General features: G+C 42.9%; 1 protein-coding gene across 2 annotated transcripts in view; it reads left to right on the forward strand.

The window, feature by feature from the left end:
- The first annotated feature begins 1756 nt into the window (after positions 1-1756).
- The window catches only part of XPO4 (exportin 4), a 72194-nt gene continuing 54109 nt past the window's right edge, over positions 1757-19841 (forward strand). For both annotated transcript variants that reach the window (XM_061457649.1, XM_061457650.1), the window contains exon 1: positions 1757-1915. In XM_061457649.1, coding sequence (XP_061313633.1) covers positions 1838-1915 — 78 coding nt within the window. In that variant the 5' untranslated portion in view covers positions 1757-1837. The remainder of the gene's footprint in view (positions 1916-19841) is intronic.

Below are 19841 nucleotides of genomic sequence, written 5' to 3' on the forward strand. Positions count from 1 at the left end.
TGAATGCAAGCTACAAGCACAGAAATCTTCCACTGAAATAGTCCTTTACAGAACACAGAATTCTTTAAAACAGTGTTTTTCATACTCTTCAGGTTTCTTAGACATTACCTCTTTGTACACAAACTTCTAAGTCTTTAGCTTGTCTTACTGTTCTTGAAAGCAAGACTCATTATACATTGTATTGTTTGCCCAATAAACACACTTCAGAATTTGTGTGTTGTCACACTTTCACTACCTTTGAACCCCTCCATCTCTGACTGTTGGTTCAATTTTCTTCATACTCAGCTCTCCTTTCCTGATCTCCCCACCTGCTTCAGCTGTGAATTGAATGTTACCCTGAAATACATTTTATGTTTTAACAAGAATTACATTACCTCCTAGGTAAACCACAAAATCAATCTTTTACACGGTTCTGTTGATACTTGTAATCTTGTCTAGTAGTGGGCACTGCCATACCCTTTTCAGCATTGAAAGCTGTCATTTCTTGGGAAAAAAATACTTGCGTTCTTCTTTTGAGTACGAAAGATGTATTTCTTGCTGTCATTCCATTTCCTTGATCCTCTCCTCTGCCTTTGGCTATTACATATGTGTCACCTCCATGGAAACATTGCACATTTACACTCAACTTATGTGAACAATCTGTGAGCGTTTAAGACTTTAATCAGACTGCTCAGTCAGCTGGTATGTCCCACTCTTTGCATAAGTTCAGTACTAGAGATCAATGTCACCTCAAGGCTGACACTGGCAGGATGAGAAACCTCACTCGAAAGACCTATTGCTAGTGGAGTAGTGTAGTGGATCTGATGCTGCTCAGTGGTCTGTGCTGTACAGGGCTAACTGTGGAGATCCAGCCTGACCCTACACACTGGTATTTGCAGATCTTCTGATTTAGTTTCATCTGAAGGTATCAAGGCTCCAAGCCTGCCCCAGTGCACAAACTGAAGTGGAAACCATCAGATTTTATTAAAAGGCAAACTCCTAAACCAAACTGAAACACAGGCACAAGCACAGAGCTCATTTGCTCCTACAGGTGTACAACAGTGTATTTTTCAGAGGTGACACTGTCTTGTAACTCACATCTAGTAACGTGACATGACCCCAAGATGGAGTTACGTGGAGAAAAATGCATTTCAGATCAGTTTTAAGCCTTGGCAGTTCCATTTGTAAAGACACTGGCCAACTTCTCCACTCCCCATCACTTTCTAAACTGTATTTAAAGACTAATCCCGCTCACCCTACTGAAAACTCGCCAGCACCTCTAAGCGACTGGCGCCCGCGGTCTCGCTAACGCCCGAGTTCACCGGCCCGCCCTCGGAAACACGACCGAACCGGGCGGCACCCGAACAAGGCTCCCGCCCTGCCCTCCGCCGCTGCCGCCTCAGCCCTGGCCGAGCGCGGGTGGCAGGTCCTCAGCCTCCACGGGCGGCACACACACCCGTAGGCCCCGGCAGTGCGCGGCAGCCTCGAACCGGCGATGGGCGGTGTCGGGCCCCGCCCCGGGGCTCCGCGGGTCCCGCCGCGTGCCCCAGGTCCGCCCCGGAGGCGGGGCGGGCGGGTGCGCGGGTGAGAGGAGGAGGAAGGCCGGTGGTGCGCAGGGTGGGGGCTGCCTTTGGCAGCGACGCGGCGCTTCCCCGGCTGGTGGCGGGCGGACACGCTGCGGCGCCGCCACCGCCACACCTCCCCGCCCGGGCCGAGCCGGGCCGGGCCGGGCCGGGCCGAGCCTGGCCGAGCCGAGCCGAGCCGAGCCGAGCCGAGCCTAGCCTAGCCTAGCCTGGGATTGGCTGCGCGGTCGCCTCGTCCCAGAATGCAGCGCATGGCGCGTCATTGAAGAGAGACCATGATGGCGGCGGCCGCATCGGCGGCGGGGGCCCCCGAGGTGATCGCCCAGCTGGAGAACGCGGCCAAAGTGCTCATGGTGAGGCGGCGCGCGCAGCGCCAGGACAGTCCGCGCCGCTCCCCTCTCCCTTTCCCGTCTCCGATCACGCCGCCCGTGGAGCCTCCCGCCGCCCTCGCCCCTCAGGCGCGGGGCTCGGGAGCAGACCGCCGGGGCGCGGAACCTTCGCCGCTGCCCCATCCGCGCCTTCTCCCTCTTCAGGAATCCCTTGCGCTGTACCTGCTCGTCCTTGTTGCCCCGCAGCCGGGGCTGGCCACAGCCGCGCACGGCTTGCCGGTCCTCCATGTGCTGCCCGCGCTGCCCCCGTCTCGGGCAGGTTGCTGGTTTCCCGCCCCGGCGGGGTGTCCCGTCCCCTCACGCCCCGAGCCCCTGCACCACCATTGTCCGCCGCAGAAACCTTTGCCGAAGTTGCTTGCGGGTAACTGTCTCCTGGCACAGGAGCTGGGCCCTGGGGCGCTTCCCGCGGCGGCGACGGCAGGGCGGAGGGGGTCCTGCCAGCTGCGCGGTCCCGGCCCGACGAGGGCAGTGAGACACCAGCGGCAGCGCGGAGGCCACCTCGGCCGTGCCGCCCAGCGCCTCTCGCTTCCAGTTTTCCTTTCAGCAGAGCAGCGCGGGGCGACCAGAGCTCACGGTGATGCCGCCTCGGAGCGGATAGTGGCACTTGGCGTCCTGGTCTGCTTATTAGCAGTTAACTGTCCGTGCCACTGTGAGTGTGTTGTGTGCCGCTTTCCATGACTGCGTGGAGAAGAAAGTCCGTGCGGCAAAGAGCAGAAATGGGATGGAGTTGAATGCATGTAGTGACCACTGGTGTTAAAACATCCTAGTCACACATCCTTGTAAAAGTTGTTTGCATGAAAAGCTGTATACTGAGCTATGTCGTTTACAGGTTAGTCGTTAACAGATTTAGATCTTCTAAAAATGTTCAGCTGAAAACCTTCCCCACAAAATTTATCTTATCAAACTGTGATTCCAGCAGAAAGAAAGTTTGCAAGTTGTTCGCATCAAAAGAACTTCAGAAGAACCAGGCAACCAGTAGGAAAGTTTGCCTGGTATCTGTAATTGATCAGTGGCAAGAGCCTGGATGATTGTGTTTGATGTCTGGCTGAAGCAGCCTCACAGAAGTGACAGGTGATTAGCTCTGCTCATGAGTGTTCTCATCAAAATACATGCGTGTTGCTCCTTGTGAAATCAAAGCCAGAAAATCACCGACTGTTTCCAAATGGGAAAGTAAAGTTGGATAGCTTAGCAACAAGCACTAGCCTTTTTAGAAAAAAGCTTCTCAAAAGTATATGAACAGTGATAAGTTTTAAGCTGTAAACTGCCTTTGGTTCATGCATACCTTGGCAAAACATAACTGCGCACATTATTGCACCTTCTTGTAAGGTCTGTGTATCTCAGTTTTAAAAATAACGCAGTTGCTGAAATTACCATCAATGTTTGACTGCGTAGGGGAAATCTGTAATGAGTATTATTATGAGACACAACACGTGTGTGGAAGGAAGCTGGCGGTTAGGTAGTTTTCACTATCGAGCTGATAGCACGTGAGGTGGCACCTCCAAAGTTTTGTAGCTGTGCTAGAAAAGTTAACATTACTTGTGTTGGCATCATCTCCCTAGCATATCCTTGCTAGCATAGAGGGAAAAGCAACTTAATGTGGAGTTAAATAAGAGTGCTAATACAATGAAAAGATGTGAGCCTCTTACACTAACATTTGTGCTTCTGTTGAAGAGTAGCTACTAAACTTGCTGGTAAAAACATGTCTTGGTTCTGCAGGCATGTGGTTGTTGGGATCCTTGTTGAATTCCTAGCTTCCTCTCTCCCTCCAGTCTCTGATAGAATGAAAACTGACTTCTGCAATCATTAGCTTTTTCTTGTTCTTTTCCATTTTCCACAAATGCTCTTGGAAATTTCATAGGCAGCACTGAACTGACAAGAATTAGTTAGATGGCTCTTCCGGAGGAAACGGATATTTAGTAAAGCTATCACTGAGGCTAAAGACCCAGAATTGGGCTTTGAACTGGGCTGGCTGTAGAAGAGCTGTGAAAACTGTTTAGGGTTATTGCACTGTGCTCCTTCTCAAAAATCATCAAGTCTTTGGAGTGATGGAGGAGAGGAGGAGTGCAGCTAACTGCGTGCTTTACAAAGGCAGATGTGAGACTACAGAGACTGAAAGGGTTATGTGCACTGCTCCTGTTCTTTCTCACTAGCAACTATGAAAGAACCTGAACAGTAGTGATCTTAATTTAATTTACACTGTTTGGTAAAATCTGGTAAAAGGTCTGCTTTGGGCTGAGGGTAGGAAGTAGCTGTATGAGGCAGTTTGAAGGTGTGAACTGATGAAGCGATCTGGTGGGATCACTTGGAAAGGTATTTATGTGAAAATATGAGTACCTGGGGGAGAGTTGTGCAAGTAATGGGGGTCCTGGGTAGAGCCTGGCGCCTTGCAGTGGAGCCATATCTGAAGTGATGGCTGAGGGCAGAGCTGTGAATTGTCTGACAATAGGTGGCAGCAGGTTTCAACTGGGCAGGGAGTTGTGCAGGGATTCAGGGAGGTTTTCTCGTGGCAGATCTGTGGCAGCTGAGACAGTAGCAATTCTTGCAAAATACAGATGGCTGGGGAGGCATCAAAGGTGGTGCAGTGTATCTGAGGATGGAGCAGGGAGTGGTGGTGGTTCATGTGATACTTGTCTTGATTTCAAACTGAAATACTGAGCCTTGAGGAGACTAATGGACTAGAGGAATTCAGACATGCTAATAAAAAAACCTGAATGTGTTCTTTTAGGGTAAGTATAGGTTACTGTGAGCTCTCTGTACCTTTGGTAAGTGTTTTTTGGTTTGGTTTTGTTTTTTTCCTGTTGCTTTGGATTAGTTAAATTTTCCTTTGGAAAACTGCTTTTTATACGTCAGATAAGAGATAAGCTAGCTCTGACCTCATAAATTGCTAATCTTTATGGACTCTACAAACCATGGTGTTCAGTGTATGAAAACTGGAAAGAGTCAGTCTGTTCTCTCATAAAGTGCAGTTACCAGTACCACTTACCTTTGTTACCAGTAACACCTTTTAAAAAGTTTTTTGTTAAAAAGTTCAAAACGTTCAAAAACCTTAGCTTGGGAAATTACTGAAATTTGCTGTAAGTTGAATTGTTATAAAAGGTGAAACTTGAGTTGTCATTAGCTGTCAAATATGACTTTGAATGCTGGTCCTGTGACAGTTTTCTCTGGTGTGTTTAAAAGCATTTCCTATATGAAAGAGTATGTGCTTTTGGGGTTCTTAATTCCTCTCCATCAAAGCTAAATGATGTTTACTTCAAGTAAGGTCCCCATGGTGCATTGTAACTTAAATCATAAAATGGTGTGTGGCATTTCAGTGCCACAGGCTGATGTACACCTTTGATCTTTGTGACTTTGGCTTGGTGAAGATCATACACCAGCATCTGTATGAATCACATGAATTTACTGCTCCTCCATTTCCAACTGGCAAGGCATCCCCCAACCAAATGTATAGGGTTTCTATGTATTATGTTCTGTGTAGCTCAGGTGCTAATTAATGCTGAATATAATTAGTTAAGCACTGTCTTAATAGCTGTCTTCATGAATCACAGAAGACATAGGTTGCATTATTAAGGAAAGAAGTGTAAATGTCATCCCATAGGTGAGAGGATGAAGTAGGAAGCGTAAGACTGTTCAGTTTTTGATTAGAGTGTATTAGAGCAGGTTGAAATTTTATAGCAGGTGATGTGCTGTGACACCTAAGTGTAAATTCACAGGTTATAGGTTATTGTTCTCACCCCTCCAAAAAGGAGTGCTCTGTTCCTACCTACAGCTTCACTTTTTCCCTTGTGCTGAACATATTAATATTGCTGAAATGACATAGGAATTAAAGAAGGGAATGGATTTCTGTCAGGTTAGCAAGACAAATTGGCTGTCTGTGCAGCCATTTAGGTTGCAGGGCTAGCCCAGGAGGGGAGGGCCTGAAATTAGATTGTTGAACATGTACAGGGCTGGTCCGCTACTGTTAGTAGTGGTGAGCTGTAAGGTTGGCTCAGGTGTATCATATACCTTCACTGTACAATCTACTTGTACAATTTTCTTAGAGGTGTACAGTGAAAAAGCAAGAAGTTATAAGTTTCAGAAAGGGAAATTCCAGCTGGAGAGAAGGCAAAAAAGAAATGAACAACACCTTAGTAAGTGTGGTTGGTGAATGCAATGGTGCAGGCTGCCTGGAGAGGCTGTGGGATCTCCCAGCTTTGGAGGTGTTTAACTCTTGACTGAACAAGGCCCTGAAGAGCCTGATCTAACTTTGAAGCAAGTTCTCTTTTGGATGGTGGCAGGGTTGAATGAAGCAAGGTCCAGAGGGCCCTGTCATCCTAAACTGTTCTATGTGATATGGCTGGGTACATTAACAGGTTCAAGAATATTTGAGCAGATTTTTTTTTTTTCTTTTTTTAAGTTTGTAAACTCTCATCTGTTTGGGGAGTGGTGGTAAGTTCTCTGGGTACTACTTAGTTTGTGGCTTATTCTGCTCTTCTGGGGAGGTTTCAGGGGAGTCTGACAATGGTCATACAAACCTCTCAGATGTTGAAATAAGTTTATAGAATAAGAGCATAAGGGAGCACATTAGTATCCCTAATTTCCAAGACCAAATTGTTTATATCATCTACCCCAAAAATTTGTATGGTTGGCTTTTTTTGACATGTCTTTCTTGGACTTAAGGGTCATGACAATCCTCATTCCATGAGGAATTTCAGTTTCTCATTGCCACCTGTCTTGTGAGACAGTTTTTCCAGCCTGTGAAGCATGAAGGGTGAAAGGGAGAGATGGACTAGCTCTGATTTGTTATGGCAGGTTACCTGTTGGAAGAAATCAGACAAATAAATCATTCTAATGCTGAGATTTGTTGGAAGTCCTCCACGTCAATACCCAGCAAAACAAGCTCTCTGCTGTTACAGTTTTGGATGAGGCCAGATGTCTGCCCAGCTGAGTTCTGTTTCTAGTGATGGTCTCTAACTGCTGATTTGGAGAAAGGGCCTGAAAAATAATCCTTTCACTAGTGTACACTTTACCTTACTTGAATTAGCAATTTCAGGAACTCGAGGTAGCATCATTGTGTTTAATAATTCTTGGTCAACTTTTCTTCCATGAATTTGCCCAGTTGTTTCTGTAATGCATTTATATTTTATGTTTTCTTAGTATTTATATTATACTTGTCTGATAGCAACGAGTTTCACAGGTGATTTTGGAAAAAAACCCCACATTATGTTCTTTGAGAGAAGCCTGCTGTTTGATAATTTAATTCCTTCTTGAATTACAAGAAATGCCTGATCATTGTTCTGATTTTTCTTCTATGATACTGCATTGTTCAGTCAACTGTTAGTTAAACTGAAGGCTCTTGTCATTTTTTTTGTGTGGTAGATTCCCCACATACCTAATCATCTCTGTACTCCTCTATAGCTTTTCACGATACCATTTTTGAAATGGGCTGATCGGAACTGCATTCTTTTGTTATGTGGGTACTTGAGGATTTTAGATGGTTGTAAATTTTTGGTATTCTTCTGTATTTTTTTCCTAATAGTACTTAACACTGTGATTTTCTTTTATTCAGAGCAGCAAGGTGATGTTTTCAGAGGACTAGGCCTGACTTAATCTGAACTTCAGATTAAAGGTTGGGAGATAAGTATGTGCAGTGTGCAGTATGCTAATGAAACTTTTATTTGGGAGCTGAGAACAAATGTGCATGGAGGATACCCAGACTAAGGGTGAGGAGCTGGGAATAAGAATATGAGGTTTGATGGAGATTCTGATGTCTTTGGAAAGTAAACATAGCATCTGATTAAATGGGATTCTTCATGCTTAGAGCTTGTTTCCTGTGGCTGTTTCATAGAGGGAATATTCATCTTTTTGAATCAGGGTGTTGTTTCACACTCATTTGACATATCACTGTTTCATTGGCATATTTCTGTATTTTGTTCTGAGTCGTCAATGGAAATACTGTGTGTCTGCTGCTAGATTTGCCTGCTGGGGAGCTTCATTAGTCTGTAACTCCATCTGGATAATTCTTCTGGCACTACCTACTGCTATCTTCCCTTTAACCTGCTTCCTAAGAGTCTTATCGTTGTTATGCTAATCTGTGTTCATTAGTTAGTTAACAGCTTTCCCTATGGAGAGGTAGAATAAATCCTCCTGATTATTAAGTTGAGCTGATGCTGTCACAAGCAGCTAAGTAAAATACTCCTTTTCATCAATTTCTGACATTGTCTTGGTAATAAAAAGTATGTTTGGATGAGGTATATATAAGATCTCCCCTTCTGTGTCCTGATTTGATGTAGGGGTGGAATTCGGGGTTTGGATGACCATGTCCTTTTCCATTTTTCCAGAGGAAAATGGTGTTTTTTGTACTTACCTTCTTTTCTGCTTTCCTCAGCTTCCCCAGAACAAACCAAAGCGGAACTGATGCCAGTGTTGGGGCAGTGAACTGATAGATGGAATGGGGTAACATTTGGAGTAATTTTGATGCATAGTGGAGTGTATGGGTAGCATAAAAACACATACATGCTGGGAAAGGTGTCGTAGAAAGGAGGGTGCCAGATCTGAGCTGTAGGAGATGTTGATAGGAATCTTCAGTTCTTCATCCAGTTAAAGTCTGCCAAAACATCTGTTGAATGACTAGCTGTTCAAATAGGGATTTTAATAGGGATTTTGTTTGTTTCTTTAGATTTTTAATGGAAAATACACTTAAAGTAATTTGGATTAATATAGGAGCAGGTGAATGAACATTTTATTGCTTTTGTTACTCTAGAAATTAGGTAAACTTGTTTAGTAATACCTATCAGATTGAAAATTTACAGAACTATAAAAGTGAATGTGAAGAAAGGATAAAGATTTATCATGGTTTGTGCTGAAATTATGAATGTCAGTATTTACCATCATGTAGTAGAGCTGTGTTATGTGCAAGCTGTGGAAATGGTGGAGGCACAGCTGTAGTAGTGTTGAAAATATGCCTTATGCCATTGTCTCCTGAAGGCTTTCTTGAAGTAATTTGTGGCTGTGAAATAAAAGCATTGAAAGGTATTTTGCCATGGAATTTTACTGTTTATGACAGGTGTTCCTGGGATTTCAAAAGGTTTGGCCAAAGTGAGGCATATCTGGATTCCAAGGCTTGCAAGTGTGACATGGATATAGGCTAAGTTTTCGCAGAAGCCTAATAGTGAGTGGCTGAGGAAAAACATTACTTGTCTTTTTACTGCATTGATTATCTATCTGCTAGTTTAGTGAGCTGGACTAGCTAATGAAAGGACCTGCCAGCTGCCAAAGCTAGCATGAAGTAATAATGTGTGTCTAGGAGTGGAGAGGAATTAACATGGTTGGAAGGAGAGGAAGAAACTATCCGTCACTGCATTGCCTCTCAAAGAGCCACAGTCTTGGAGCTCTGGAGAGGCAGCCCCTGGCCACTAATATCAACTTAGTGATAGGATCTATCTCAACACTAGGCTTAGGGTCCTATTGTAACAAAGGAAAAGAATACCAGCATTCTTCCTAAATGCGTTTTGAAACCTGTTAATGGGAAGAGCTGCAGAAAAGTTAACATGATAGTTGTCTATCTGTGTACTTTCGTGAAGTATTCTGTTTTCTTGGTAAGAGAGGACAGTAATACTTAGAGTGCTGGCGTTCTAAGGGTGTTGCTGTAGAATGATGTTAAGGCTGTATTGGAGTGAAGGAGGGCAGAGGCAGTTTGTAGAATTCAAAAACAAGGTTACAGCCTCATTAACACAAGAGTCTGAAAATCCAGTAGCTGGGCGTACTGCAGAGGCTGGTGCATTGGCCTGTGCCACAGGACATCTGTGGCTCTGGATATAGGCATCTGTTTGTACAGAGATCAGTGGTGCAGTTGGATGAAAACTGTAATTGAATTATACCATCCTTTATTATTATAAAACTATTGCAACTATTGTGGCATTAGTGATGATGTGCAAACAGTATCAAAGCTAACAAACAGCAGAAACAATTGTACAAACACAAACCACACTGGCTCAATTAAGCACTTTTTGATGGATTACTGCAGAACTGCCACTTTTCTGTCACATGGCAGCACAAAAGATATCATACCTCCATGCCATGTGGCTGGGGACAGAAGGAAGGTTCCCATGGTGGTGATGTGGGGACAAGCATCATCCTCTCTGGACGAGGATCTACATGTGTAATTTCTCTGCCTCGGCCACACAGTGAAGACTGTTCTGGTTTTGCTGATTTTATCTGGCTCTGCAAATAGGTGGTACTCAAGGTTTTGGAATGAACTTCCCAAAACTTGATCTACCATAGCTTGAGCTTGTGTCAGTGGTCTTGGCATCACGTGAACCCATAAGTCAGTTCCTCAGTTGTCTTGCTGTGATGTTACCCAGACATCGTTGGCACTGGCAGACCCTGCCTGCTGTGGGTTTCACCTTACAACTCTGTTAAGTTTCCTCTTAAGTTACACTCCTCATCTTAAAGCTACATTTTGCACGTTTGTGACTGGTGGATTTCATGGGGACTCCTCCACAACATCTCTCTATATAGATGTGTATATAGGAACTGGAGATGCCCAAATGGGAGACCGAGTCTGTATCTCAGTTGCAACAGGACTGCAGCCCTGACAGGGAAAAAGGGGAGATGTATGTTCACCTTTGCAGCTACAGATGCTGGTTTGATATGAGGTGCCTTAAAGCTGAATTTGTGTGTTGCTAAGCAGTGGCTGAAAAGCATTACTTTAAACTTCACTGATCTTATGTGCAACCAGAACTTTGGGTATTTTCTGCACTGATCATAATTATGTTTTGTTGTTGTTTTTTGCTTTTTTTTTTTATTTCTTTAATTAAGGTGTTAACTGTTCACGTTTAGTTTAGTTTTATAATCTCTTCAGTCACTGACTTCTACTGTTTGCTCTGCTAATAATGCTGCTATTTAACTTTTCTTTCAACCATTATTTTTTGATAGCTTCCCATATGGGTACATCTTGCGTTGTTATTGAGGAAATGTGCAAATAGGTTTACAAAACACATACAGGTCTCCCTAGTGAAGAAAACATGAATAGTACTCTCCTTACCCATCAACAGCAACAGCAAAAGCCCAACCCAAAAACCAAACATGCTTTGCCCTGAGAGAATTAGGGAGGCTTAGCCTTTATTTTGTGAGGTTGTTTAAAGTGTGATTAAGAACAGATGTTGGGTAGCTTCAGGATAATAAATTGTTTAGTGGAGAATGTGATATTAAAATTTAATATTTATATGAGAAATGGCAGTATGGTTTCTGGAGCTGTTCTCCTGTTCATGTTACAATAACATTCCCTCTAACAGTGCTGACAATAAAATATATAATTGTGACCACATTTCTTCACAGTCATTTTTCGGTAAGTATGTAGAGCCTTGTGACTGTTCAGAATTTAAGACTTTGTTAATTTATGCAGGTTTCTTAGACTGAACTCAGGCACTCAACTTTAAGGGAGTCTCAGAATTATCACTTCTAAATACAACCCCAAAATGTGTGTATGTGGAATAAAAAAATTTTCATTAAAAAAATATGCTTTTTGGAAGAGGATTTCTCAAAATACGTATTGTATGTCTGCTCCTCTGTATATTGAAGGATGAACACAGAGATATGTGACTTCTTTGGTAACCTGGTTCAGTCTGTATCTGCAAGAACAGAACAAAGTAGTAAACCAAGGTACAAGTAAATGACATCCTACCTTCTCAAGTATGTACAATTCTAGATACATTTTTGCCATGTTCCAGTAATGGGTAAAATGTTAGGGAAAGGTGCTTTTTCCAGGTGTATTTAGAAAAGGCCAGATTTTTTCCTGGTTTTGAGTGAAAGAAGTTATTCACTTCATAAAATAATTTTCAGTTTCACAATTTCTCTTGGCTTCCTTATCTTCCAGGCTGGCTTAGGTGATGAGCTTCCTCCACTGGCCTCTAATCGGTTTCTCTGTTTTTACTAAACTTTGATTTCATCTCTCTGGAGCTACATTTCGGTTTGCTTACATGATTCAGGTATTGTTTTGCATGTAGTTTACTTACGTCTTCCTGTAAGTTTTCATTAATGCCCCAACAGTTAAAAGCCATTAGTAAATGTGGTTTAGGCCATGCCATTTTGAAAGCACACTAAGCCAAAGAAGTTTTCCATATCAAAGTTAGATAAACTTTGAAAACGCTAAGATCTCCCTTATCTTGCCTTTAATCTCCTCCTTCTAAATAACTATGATGGGACAAAATAGTTACGAAATTTTAGCAAGGTTGATGGAGGAGGAGGTGCTGAAACCTGGATGTTGGCAGAGAATCTGGCTGTCGTGCCTGCCTTTCTTAGTTTGGTTAGAGGAAACCCTTCTGTGATAACAGGCAAAGCCTAAACTCTCAGAAAACAAAATGCATTTGTTTAAATCTGTCATTGAGTGATGACTTCTTTGTTGAGGTTGTAGATGAGGCAGATAGGGGGTTACCCATGTGATGTCCTGTTTTGTCTGTGACATGCTTACTGTAGAAGGCTAGATGTGAGTAAAAATAATTCCACCCTTGCAGCAATGGGTGGTTATAGTTGCTCTTTCAGCAAGTATAATTTGAAATTGGACATCAAGAAAAAACATACTGTAAGGCACTTCTTCACAAACTAATAATATTGAAGTTTCTCTTGCTAGAGGAGAGCTGTTGCTGACTATATTTCATGTACAGTGGGCCTGAAAATAGTTTGTATATCATGACCATCCAAACTTGTGCACTTTGGAAAATGAGTATTGCCACTACCAGGATTATTATGATCTGTTGTCTAGTAGAAGGGGGGGGGGGGGTCACAATGGTTCTTTACTTAAAACTTTGTCTTGAAATTCACTGTTACAATCCTGGCATTTTTTGTTAAGCTATGTTTTATAGTTACAGAGATGAACTACCTGAATCTTATGATCAAGTTGCAAATTAGGATTTCAAGGGCTGTGGATGGGCTAGAGTTCAGTCTTTGGAGAACCAGGACCTGTCATGGGGGATGATCCACCCTGCAGCAGAGGCTGCGATATGTGTTGATGCTGAGATTCAGAATTCTCCTTCTCAGCCTCTGCAGGCTCTTGGCCTGAACTTAGGATCCATATTTCTTCTATGCCTCCTTGCAGGGGAAAAAAGAGAAGCACCTGTAGTTGGTGGCAGCTGGGGGGACAGTTTGGTCCATTTCCACCAACCTTTCTTGCTGCAGGATGAGGAGCTCAAGTTCAGCTCCAGGAGACAGGGGAAGGAAGCAGGAGAGCAGGACTTGAGTGAATGCAGTTGCAGTAAGGGCACTTTATGGCTTTTTGTATTCTTTTTCTATCCTTTAGTAATAGGATAGAAATCCTTTTAGGGTTCCTGTGCAACCAGAGTAATGATATGTCATTCCTATTGACGGCATGTTGCTTTGTAGGATCTTACTGACTTCAAGGGACTCTGCATGGATTTGCCCATTGCCATCAGCCAGGTGTTTCACATTACTCTGCTCAACAGAACTGTGGGTCAGACCTTGCTTGTGCTTTGAAACATTAGAACAGTGCATGTGGAGATTAGCAAATAAATAACATGTAAGTTAAGGGTCTGAACTGTAACCTTGTGTCAGCATTCATCCTCTGGCTGTCCACAGCCAGAAGGCTACCATAAGCTAAGTTACAGGACAGTTCTCAGATTTATTGGTTGTTAGTGTGCTTAAACTGATGTCCTAACTGCAGCTATGGAGGAAACAGTAACAAATGGGTATGAAGCACGCAAATTATTTTCTAAAGCATTTTGTGTTCACTGCTGTGTTATTGCTGTATCCTGATTTTCATTGTCTAAACTTACAGAAGTGTAAGACTATTTAACTTTACACTGAATCATCTTGAAACCAATTCAAAACCTTTTCTCGACCCAGAAATTATAAAGAAAGCATTAAAGTTTAAGAAGAAAACCAGATTTTGATTGTAGTATATGTAAGTTTTGAGATAAGTCTGTGTGCTGGTTTTGTGATTACTTCATATGAGTCTTTGTGAGTTTGGTCCAGCACTGACAAGTTTGACTTGTAGCTCTTGGGATACAAAGAATTAAATAATTTTTCCAAATTCTGTTGGAACAGTCATTTGTTGGGTGTATGAAGTCTGAGCCAATCCTGATCACCTCATTCTTCCAGAAGAGCATTTTCAATGGCATGAGTCAATGTCCTGTTACCTTAGTTGAATTTGTGGATTTTCTTGTTGAGCAATATGCGCTGTAGTCATTGTAGTCACTGTAGTTTCACTGCCCTGGACTTCAAGAGGGCAGACTTTGGCCTCTTCAGGAGCCTGCTTAATAAGGTTTCATGGGATATAGCCCTTGAGGGCAGGGGGACCCAAGACTCTTGGTTGATATTCAAGGATCACCTGCTACAAGCTCAGGAGTGTTGCATCCCAACTAGAAGGAAGTGCAGCAGGAGGGCCAGGAGACCTCCTTGGATGGATAAGGAGCTGCTGAGGAAAATTCAATTGAAAAAAGAGGCTTATAATAGGTGGAAGCAAGGACAGGCAGCCTGGGAAGAATACAGGGATGTTGTCCGGGAAGCTGGGGACCAGGTTAGGAAAACTAAGGCTCAGTTAGAATTAAACTTAGCTAGGGATGCTAAAGAAAACAGGGAGGGATTCTGCAGGTACATAGCAAATAAAAAACAGACTAGGGACAACGTAGGCCCCCTCAGGAAGCTCTCGGGAGAAGTGGCTACCCTCGATTTGGAGAAGGCTGAGGTTCTGAATGACTTCTTTGCCTCGGTCTTCACTGGCAAGGGCTCTGACCAAACCACCCAAGTCTTGGAAGGCAGACGCAGGGACTGTGAGAATGAAGACTTTGGGCCACTGTAGGAGAGGGTCTGGTTTGAGACCATCTTAAAAATCTGAACGTGCACAAGTCCATGGGACCTGATGAGATCCATCTGCGGGTCCTGAAGGAGCTGGCAAATGAAGTTGCTAAGCCACTGGCCATCATATTTGAAAAATCATGGCAGTCAGATGAAGTTCCTGACAACTGGAAAAAGGGAAATATAACCCCCATTTTCAAGAAGGGGAAAATGGATGACCCAGGGAACTACAGTCAGTCTCACTTCTGTGTCTGGCAAAATCTTGGAGCAAATTCTCCTGGAAGGCATGCTAAGGCACATGAAAAACAACAAGGTGCTTGGTGACAGCCAGCATGGCTTCACTAAGGGGAAATCCTGCCAGACCAATTTGGTGGCCTTCTATGATGGGGCTACAGAACTGATGGACTGGGGTAGAGCAGTTGATGTCATCTACCTGGACTTGTGTAAAGCATTCGACACTGTCCCACACGACATCCTTGTCTCTAAATTGGAGCGACATCAATTTGATGGATGGACCACTCGGTGGATAAAGAACTGGCTGGATGGCCGCATACAAAGTTGTGGACAATGACTCAATGTCCGGCTGGAGACCAGTAACGAGTGGTGTCCCTCAGGGATCGGTGTTGGGACCGGTCTTGTTCAACATCTTTGTCGGTGACATGGACAGTGGGATTGAGTGTGCCCTCAGCAAGTTTGCTGATGACACCAAGCTGTGTGGTTCGGTTGATAGGCTGGAGGGAAGGAATGCCATCCAGAGGGACCTTGACACTCTTGTGAGGTGGGCTGATGCCAACCTCATGAAGTTTAACCATGCCAAGTGCAAGGTCCTACACCTGGGTTGGAGCAATCCCAGGCACAGCTACAGGTTGGGCAGAGAAGAGATTCAGAGCAGCCCTGTGGAGGAGGACCTATGGGTGCTGATCGATGAGAAAATGACCATGAGCTGGCTTCTGTGTGCGCTTGCAGGCCAGAAAGCCAACCATATCCTGGGCTGCATCAAATGGAGCGTGACCAGCAGGAGGTGATCCTGCCCCTCTATTCTGCTCTTGTGAGACCTCACCTGGGGTATTGTGTGCAGTTCTGGTGTCCTCAACATAAAAAGGACATGGAACTGTTGGAACAAGTCCAGAGAAGGGCCACGAGGATGATCAGGGGACTGGAGCACCTCCTGCATGAAGACAGGCTGAGGAAGTTGGGGCTGTTCATCCTGGAGAAGAGAAGGCTGCATGGAGACCTCATAGCAGCCTTCCAGTATCTGAAGGGGGCCTATAGGGATGCTGGAGAGGGACTTTCCATTAGGTACATAGGTACGTAGACCAGCTATGGACATCTGTTTGTCAATGTTGTACTACAGGTACACCTGAGGGCTTCATTATCCTCTATTCTTTCTTCTTGCATCTCTATGATCCTGCTTTCTTAAAAAAAGACTCCATCTTCCTCCCTTTTGCTTTTCAAGTTCTACCCTCTTTTCTTCAAGTAGCAGGTCTTGGGTGCCTGTTTTGGTATGGAGAAGCAGACATGAGCAGTGGAGGCAGTTCCTCTGCAGACTGGTTGCCACAAATGATGTATCTGTATGTGTACGTACACATGTGTAGTGAACACAATGTATTGTACGTATAAATGAGTGGTCATGTCAGTGGAGAAGCCGTACCAGTCTATATTTGAGGGTTAAATTGTTTAGTGGAGAAATAAAATCTTGATAGTTTTTGTTGTTTGTCTTGGAAGTCTTACCTCAGAAAACGTATTGATGGTAATGATTTTCTCTGGCTCCCTAGTCAATTAATGTGTGTGTAGATATATATAAAGATATATATATATATATATATATACGTATATGCATAGTATCTTAGATGAGACCATTTCAGAACTGAGAATAGATCTTACCTTAGACCACAGTTTATCTCCTGGTTTACTTACAAAAGACTAAAAAGTACTTCAGCTCCAAAATACAAAGCAAAAACTGATTTAAAAAAAAAGAAGTATTTTTTTCCCCGATTAAGTCTCTGCATGAAAGCAAGATGTGAGTGAGTAGATGTGTAGGAGGCAATTCCTCCAGTAGTCACGCATTTGTTCCAAATATACACTGAAAAATACTGGGCACCTGGCGGTTTAAATAATTCATAATTACTCTTGTGAAAGATAGTTTTTTAAGAGAAGTTTTTGTTCAGGAAGACTTAAATCTCCACCATGTTGTCTCTACTGCAGGTCTGGTCAGATGCTGTCTGCTGCATCTTTCTTATGGATCTTTAGACATGTTCTTTGAGTATCTTTTAAGCTGGAAGATGAGTTACTGTTCTAGCTTAAATGATTATTTGAAAAACAAGTGCAAAGGAAGTAATGGGCACATAGTTGAAGTTGTTTATTACACTAGCTAGGTTTTCTGTAGTAACTTAGCTATTACTCAAGCTAAGTAGGCTCTGGCAGTCATGTAACGAGAGATCTGGATTGCAGAAGCTTCTGTCGATATCAGTTGTCTAAACTGCCTTCTGGCCTGGTGCCCAAGGCAGGAACATCTGATCCACTTGTAAAGCAGTTACTGAATGCTGCAGAGCTGAGCATCTTCGTGTAGCCTGAATTTTGTCGGCTGCTGGCATCTGCTTCATGAGTGGATCCTTTCATTGTTAGGTATCAACATCTGCTAGAGAAGTAGAGTGAATAGCTGAGAACAAAAGTGTGGATAATCATTCAGCTGTCTGTGTCTGACCCCTGTATTCGATCTCTTTGATTAGATAGTTTATTTTATTAGCTATTGGATGTGCTGTGATACACTGTAGGAAAAAAACTTACTTAAACTCTTGAAAAGTGTTACTGCTAAAACTGCAATGGAGGCCCATGACTTCCACAGAAGTCAGGGAAATGTGGTTTTTGGGTGTGTTGCTTGATGTGACTTTGGTAAAGTTGGAATCTCCTTATTCTGAGAATCTGATTCTTTTGTATAACTTGCCTATATAGCAGAATTTGCTGCAGAGTAATTCTCTTCGGGTATTGTTATTTAAGATACAGAAATCTGGTTTTAGGGCTTCTGCATCTTAGTAGAATGCATCTTAGTAGAAGAGCACAGTAAGTTAAAATTTCATAACTTTTGATTATTCAAGGATGTTGCAGCTAAAACAATTGCTTATGTGGGTAGAGTAATATGTTTTGCTGTCCTAAATGTAGTATGTGCCCTAGTTAAAAATTATTGCTTGGGCTTGTGTTTGATAACATTTTTTTTTTCCTCTTTCTCTGATTCCCCCCCCCCCCCCCCCCTTACTCCTCAGCCATGTTATCACCATCACATGGTGTTCCCCTGCACATGCTTCTCAAGTTCACTCATGATCTTTCTTCTCTGCATATGCCTCACTGTTTCTTGGCTTCCCTACCTCCTGGGACATGTTGGCAAACCATCTGGGCTTCCTTTCTTCCTTGCTTCTCTGAGCATGTTTTGCCTGATGGTGGCTGTCAGCAAGGTCCAGGCCCAATGGTGCCATTGCCATCTGTGGTGGCTTGTGCTCATCCTTGTATATTGATAGAGATTCAGTTTCTTATTCTTGTCTCTGTTGGGCTTCAAGGCTCTCTGCAGTCTAGACACCGTTCTGACGAACAACTGATGTGTTGAATTGTTTTTTCATAAGCTGGTAACAGCTCACAGACCAGAGTTCTAGAATAGTTTTATTTTACCTCTTGATTGCAGGGAAGGCAACAGTCCCCTACATATTTGGTGAGGCTTGGTTTGGAGAGTTTGTGGTGGATTTTGAGTCACACTTCAGTAGAAATCTCGGATTTTTGTTTCTATCCTTGTCAAGTTTGTAATCTACTTTACTTGTAGACATAAACATTGCCTTTGGCAAGAAAGTTCCTTCTTGGCTTTAGTAGTAGCAGGTACAAGCAATTCGATCTTCTTTTTTTAAACCCAAGAAAATTCTCTTAGCAGGCATGTTTGCCTTTCCATAATCCTACTGGTGTTTGGACTGTACTGTTCATAGGGGACTTCTTTTTGTAGGTGGGAATAGTGTGGGTGTCAGCTGAAAACACTCTGGTGCAGACTCCAGCAAAGTGCATAACTATTGTTTGTGACTTGCTAATAAGCAGATTTTCTCCAGTATAATTGTAGGAATATGCTGGGTTCTGTTTGTTCAGTGCTGTCTTGCCATAGCAAAAATCTATGAAAAATTAGACTTTGCCTCTAGCAAACGTCTCTGCAAGCAAATGGGAATGCCGTTTATCCCATCCTTCATTATGTTTATACACCATGATGGGGAGGATTTTTCTTAATAAAACCAGATGCAGAGATAACAGTGTAAACTAGCTGACTAAATCTTATTTATATAGAAAAACCTAACCCATTATTGATTTTAATAGTAATATCACGTGAATGTTAGAAGTTAATTTTAAGATACTGTCACTGTCTACAAGTGACCAATAAGTAATATTTTCTGGCACCTAAAACCATTAAGAAAATATTGTCACTTCTAGTATATAATAAAAAAATATTATATTTTGTATGTGTGTGATCATCAACATGAAACTGCCCAAACAGAATCACCTGGGGGAGGGATTTGATACTTCTGATTGTTTTTTTTAAAGCAAAAACTGTGTTTAGAAGTTGGGGGAAGGAGCAAAAAAAGCAGACACCACTTCAAATATGGATGTGGTGGTAGTTCTTCGGCCTGTTATTGGCGTATGCATGGTGACTTCAGCTGTAGTCTTATGAGGAGAGAATCTGATTATTTGCAACCCATTTGCTGCCTTTCTTATGGCTGAATTATCTTCACTGCTTGGCACTCTCCATTGTGACAAGTCGAATTACAGATATATTTTTTAAAAGGTATATTACTGAGGTAATAAATGCTTGTACTAAGCATGTTGTTCTGAATATGTATGTGTAACTTCAGATTCGCTAAATGCATCTAATTACTGATTCAATTTAAGACAAAACTGAGCCCTCAGGCCTCTTATTTTTATCCCTTATTTTTCCATATGTACATTCACCAGGTATCTTCTAGCTCTGTGTGTGTTTTTCAAATGACAGTTGGTCCAACCCTTTCTCATATCTACTTCTTTTCTGTTCTGTCACTATGAATTTATATGTTTGCGTTAATCAGTTTCTTCCTGGGTAACATAT

Source organism: Pezoporus flaviventris, unplaced genomic scaffold (assembly GCF_033815535.1).
Source record: "Pezoporus flaviventris isolate CSIRO_AGI_PZ_B2104156 unplaced genomic scaffold, CSIRO_AGI_Pfla_v1 ptg000025l, whole genome shotgun sequence".
Classification (NCBI taxonomy): Eukaryota; Metazoa; Chordata; class Aves; order Psittaciformes; family Psittacidae; genus Pezoporus; species Pezoporus flaviventris.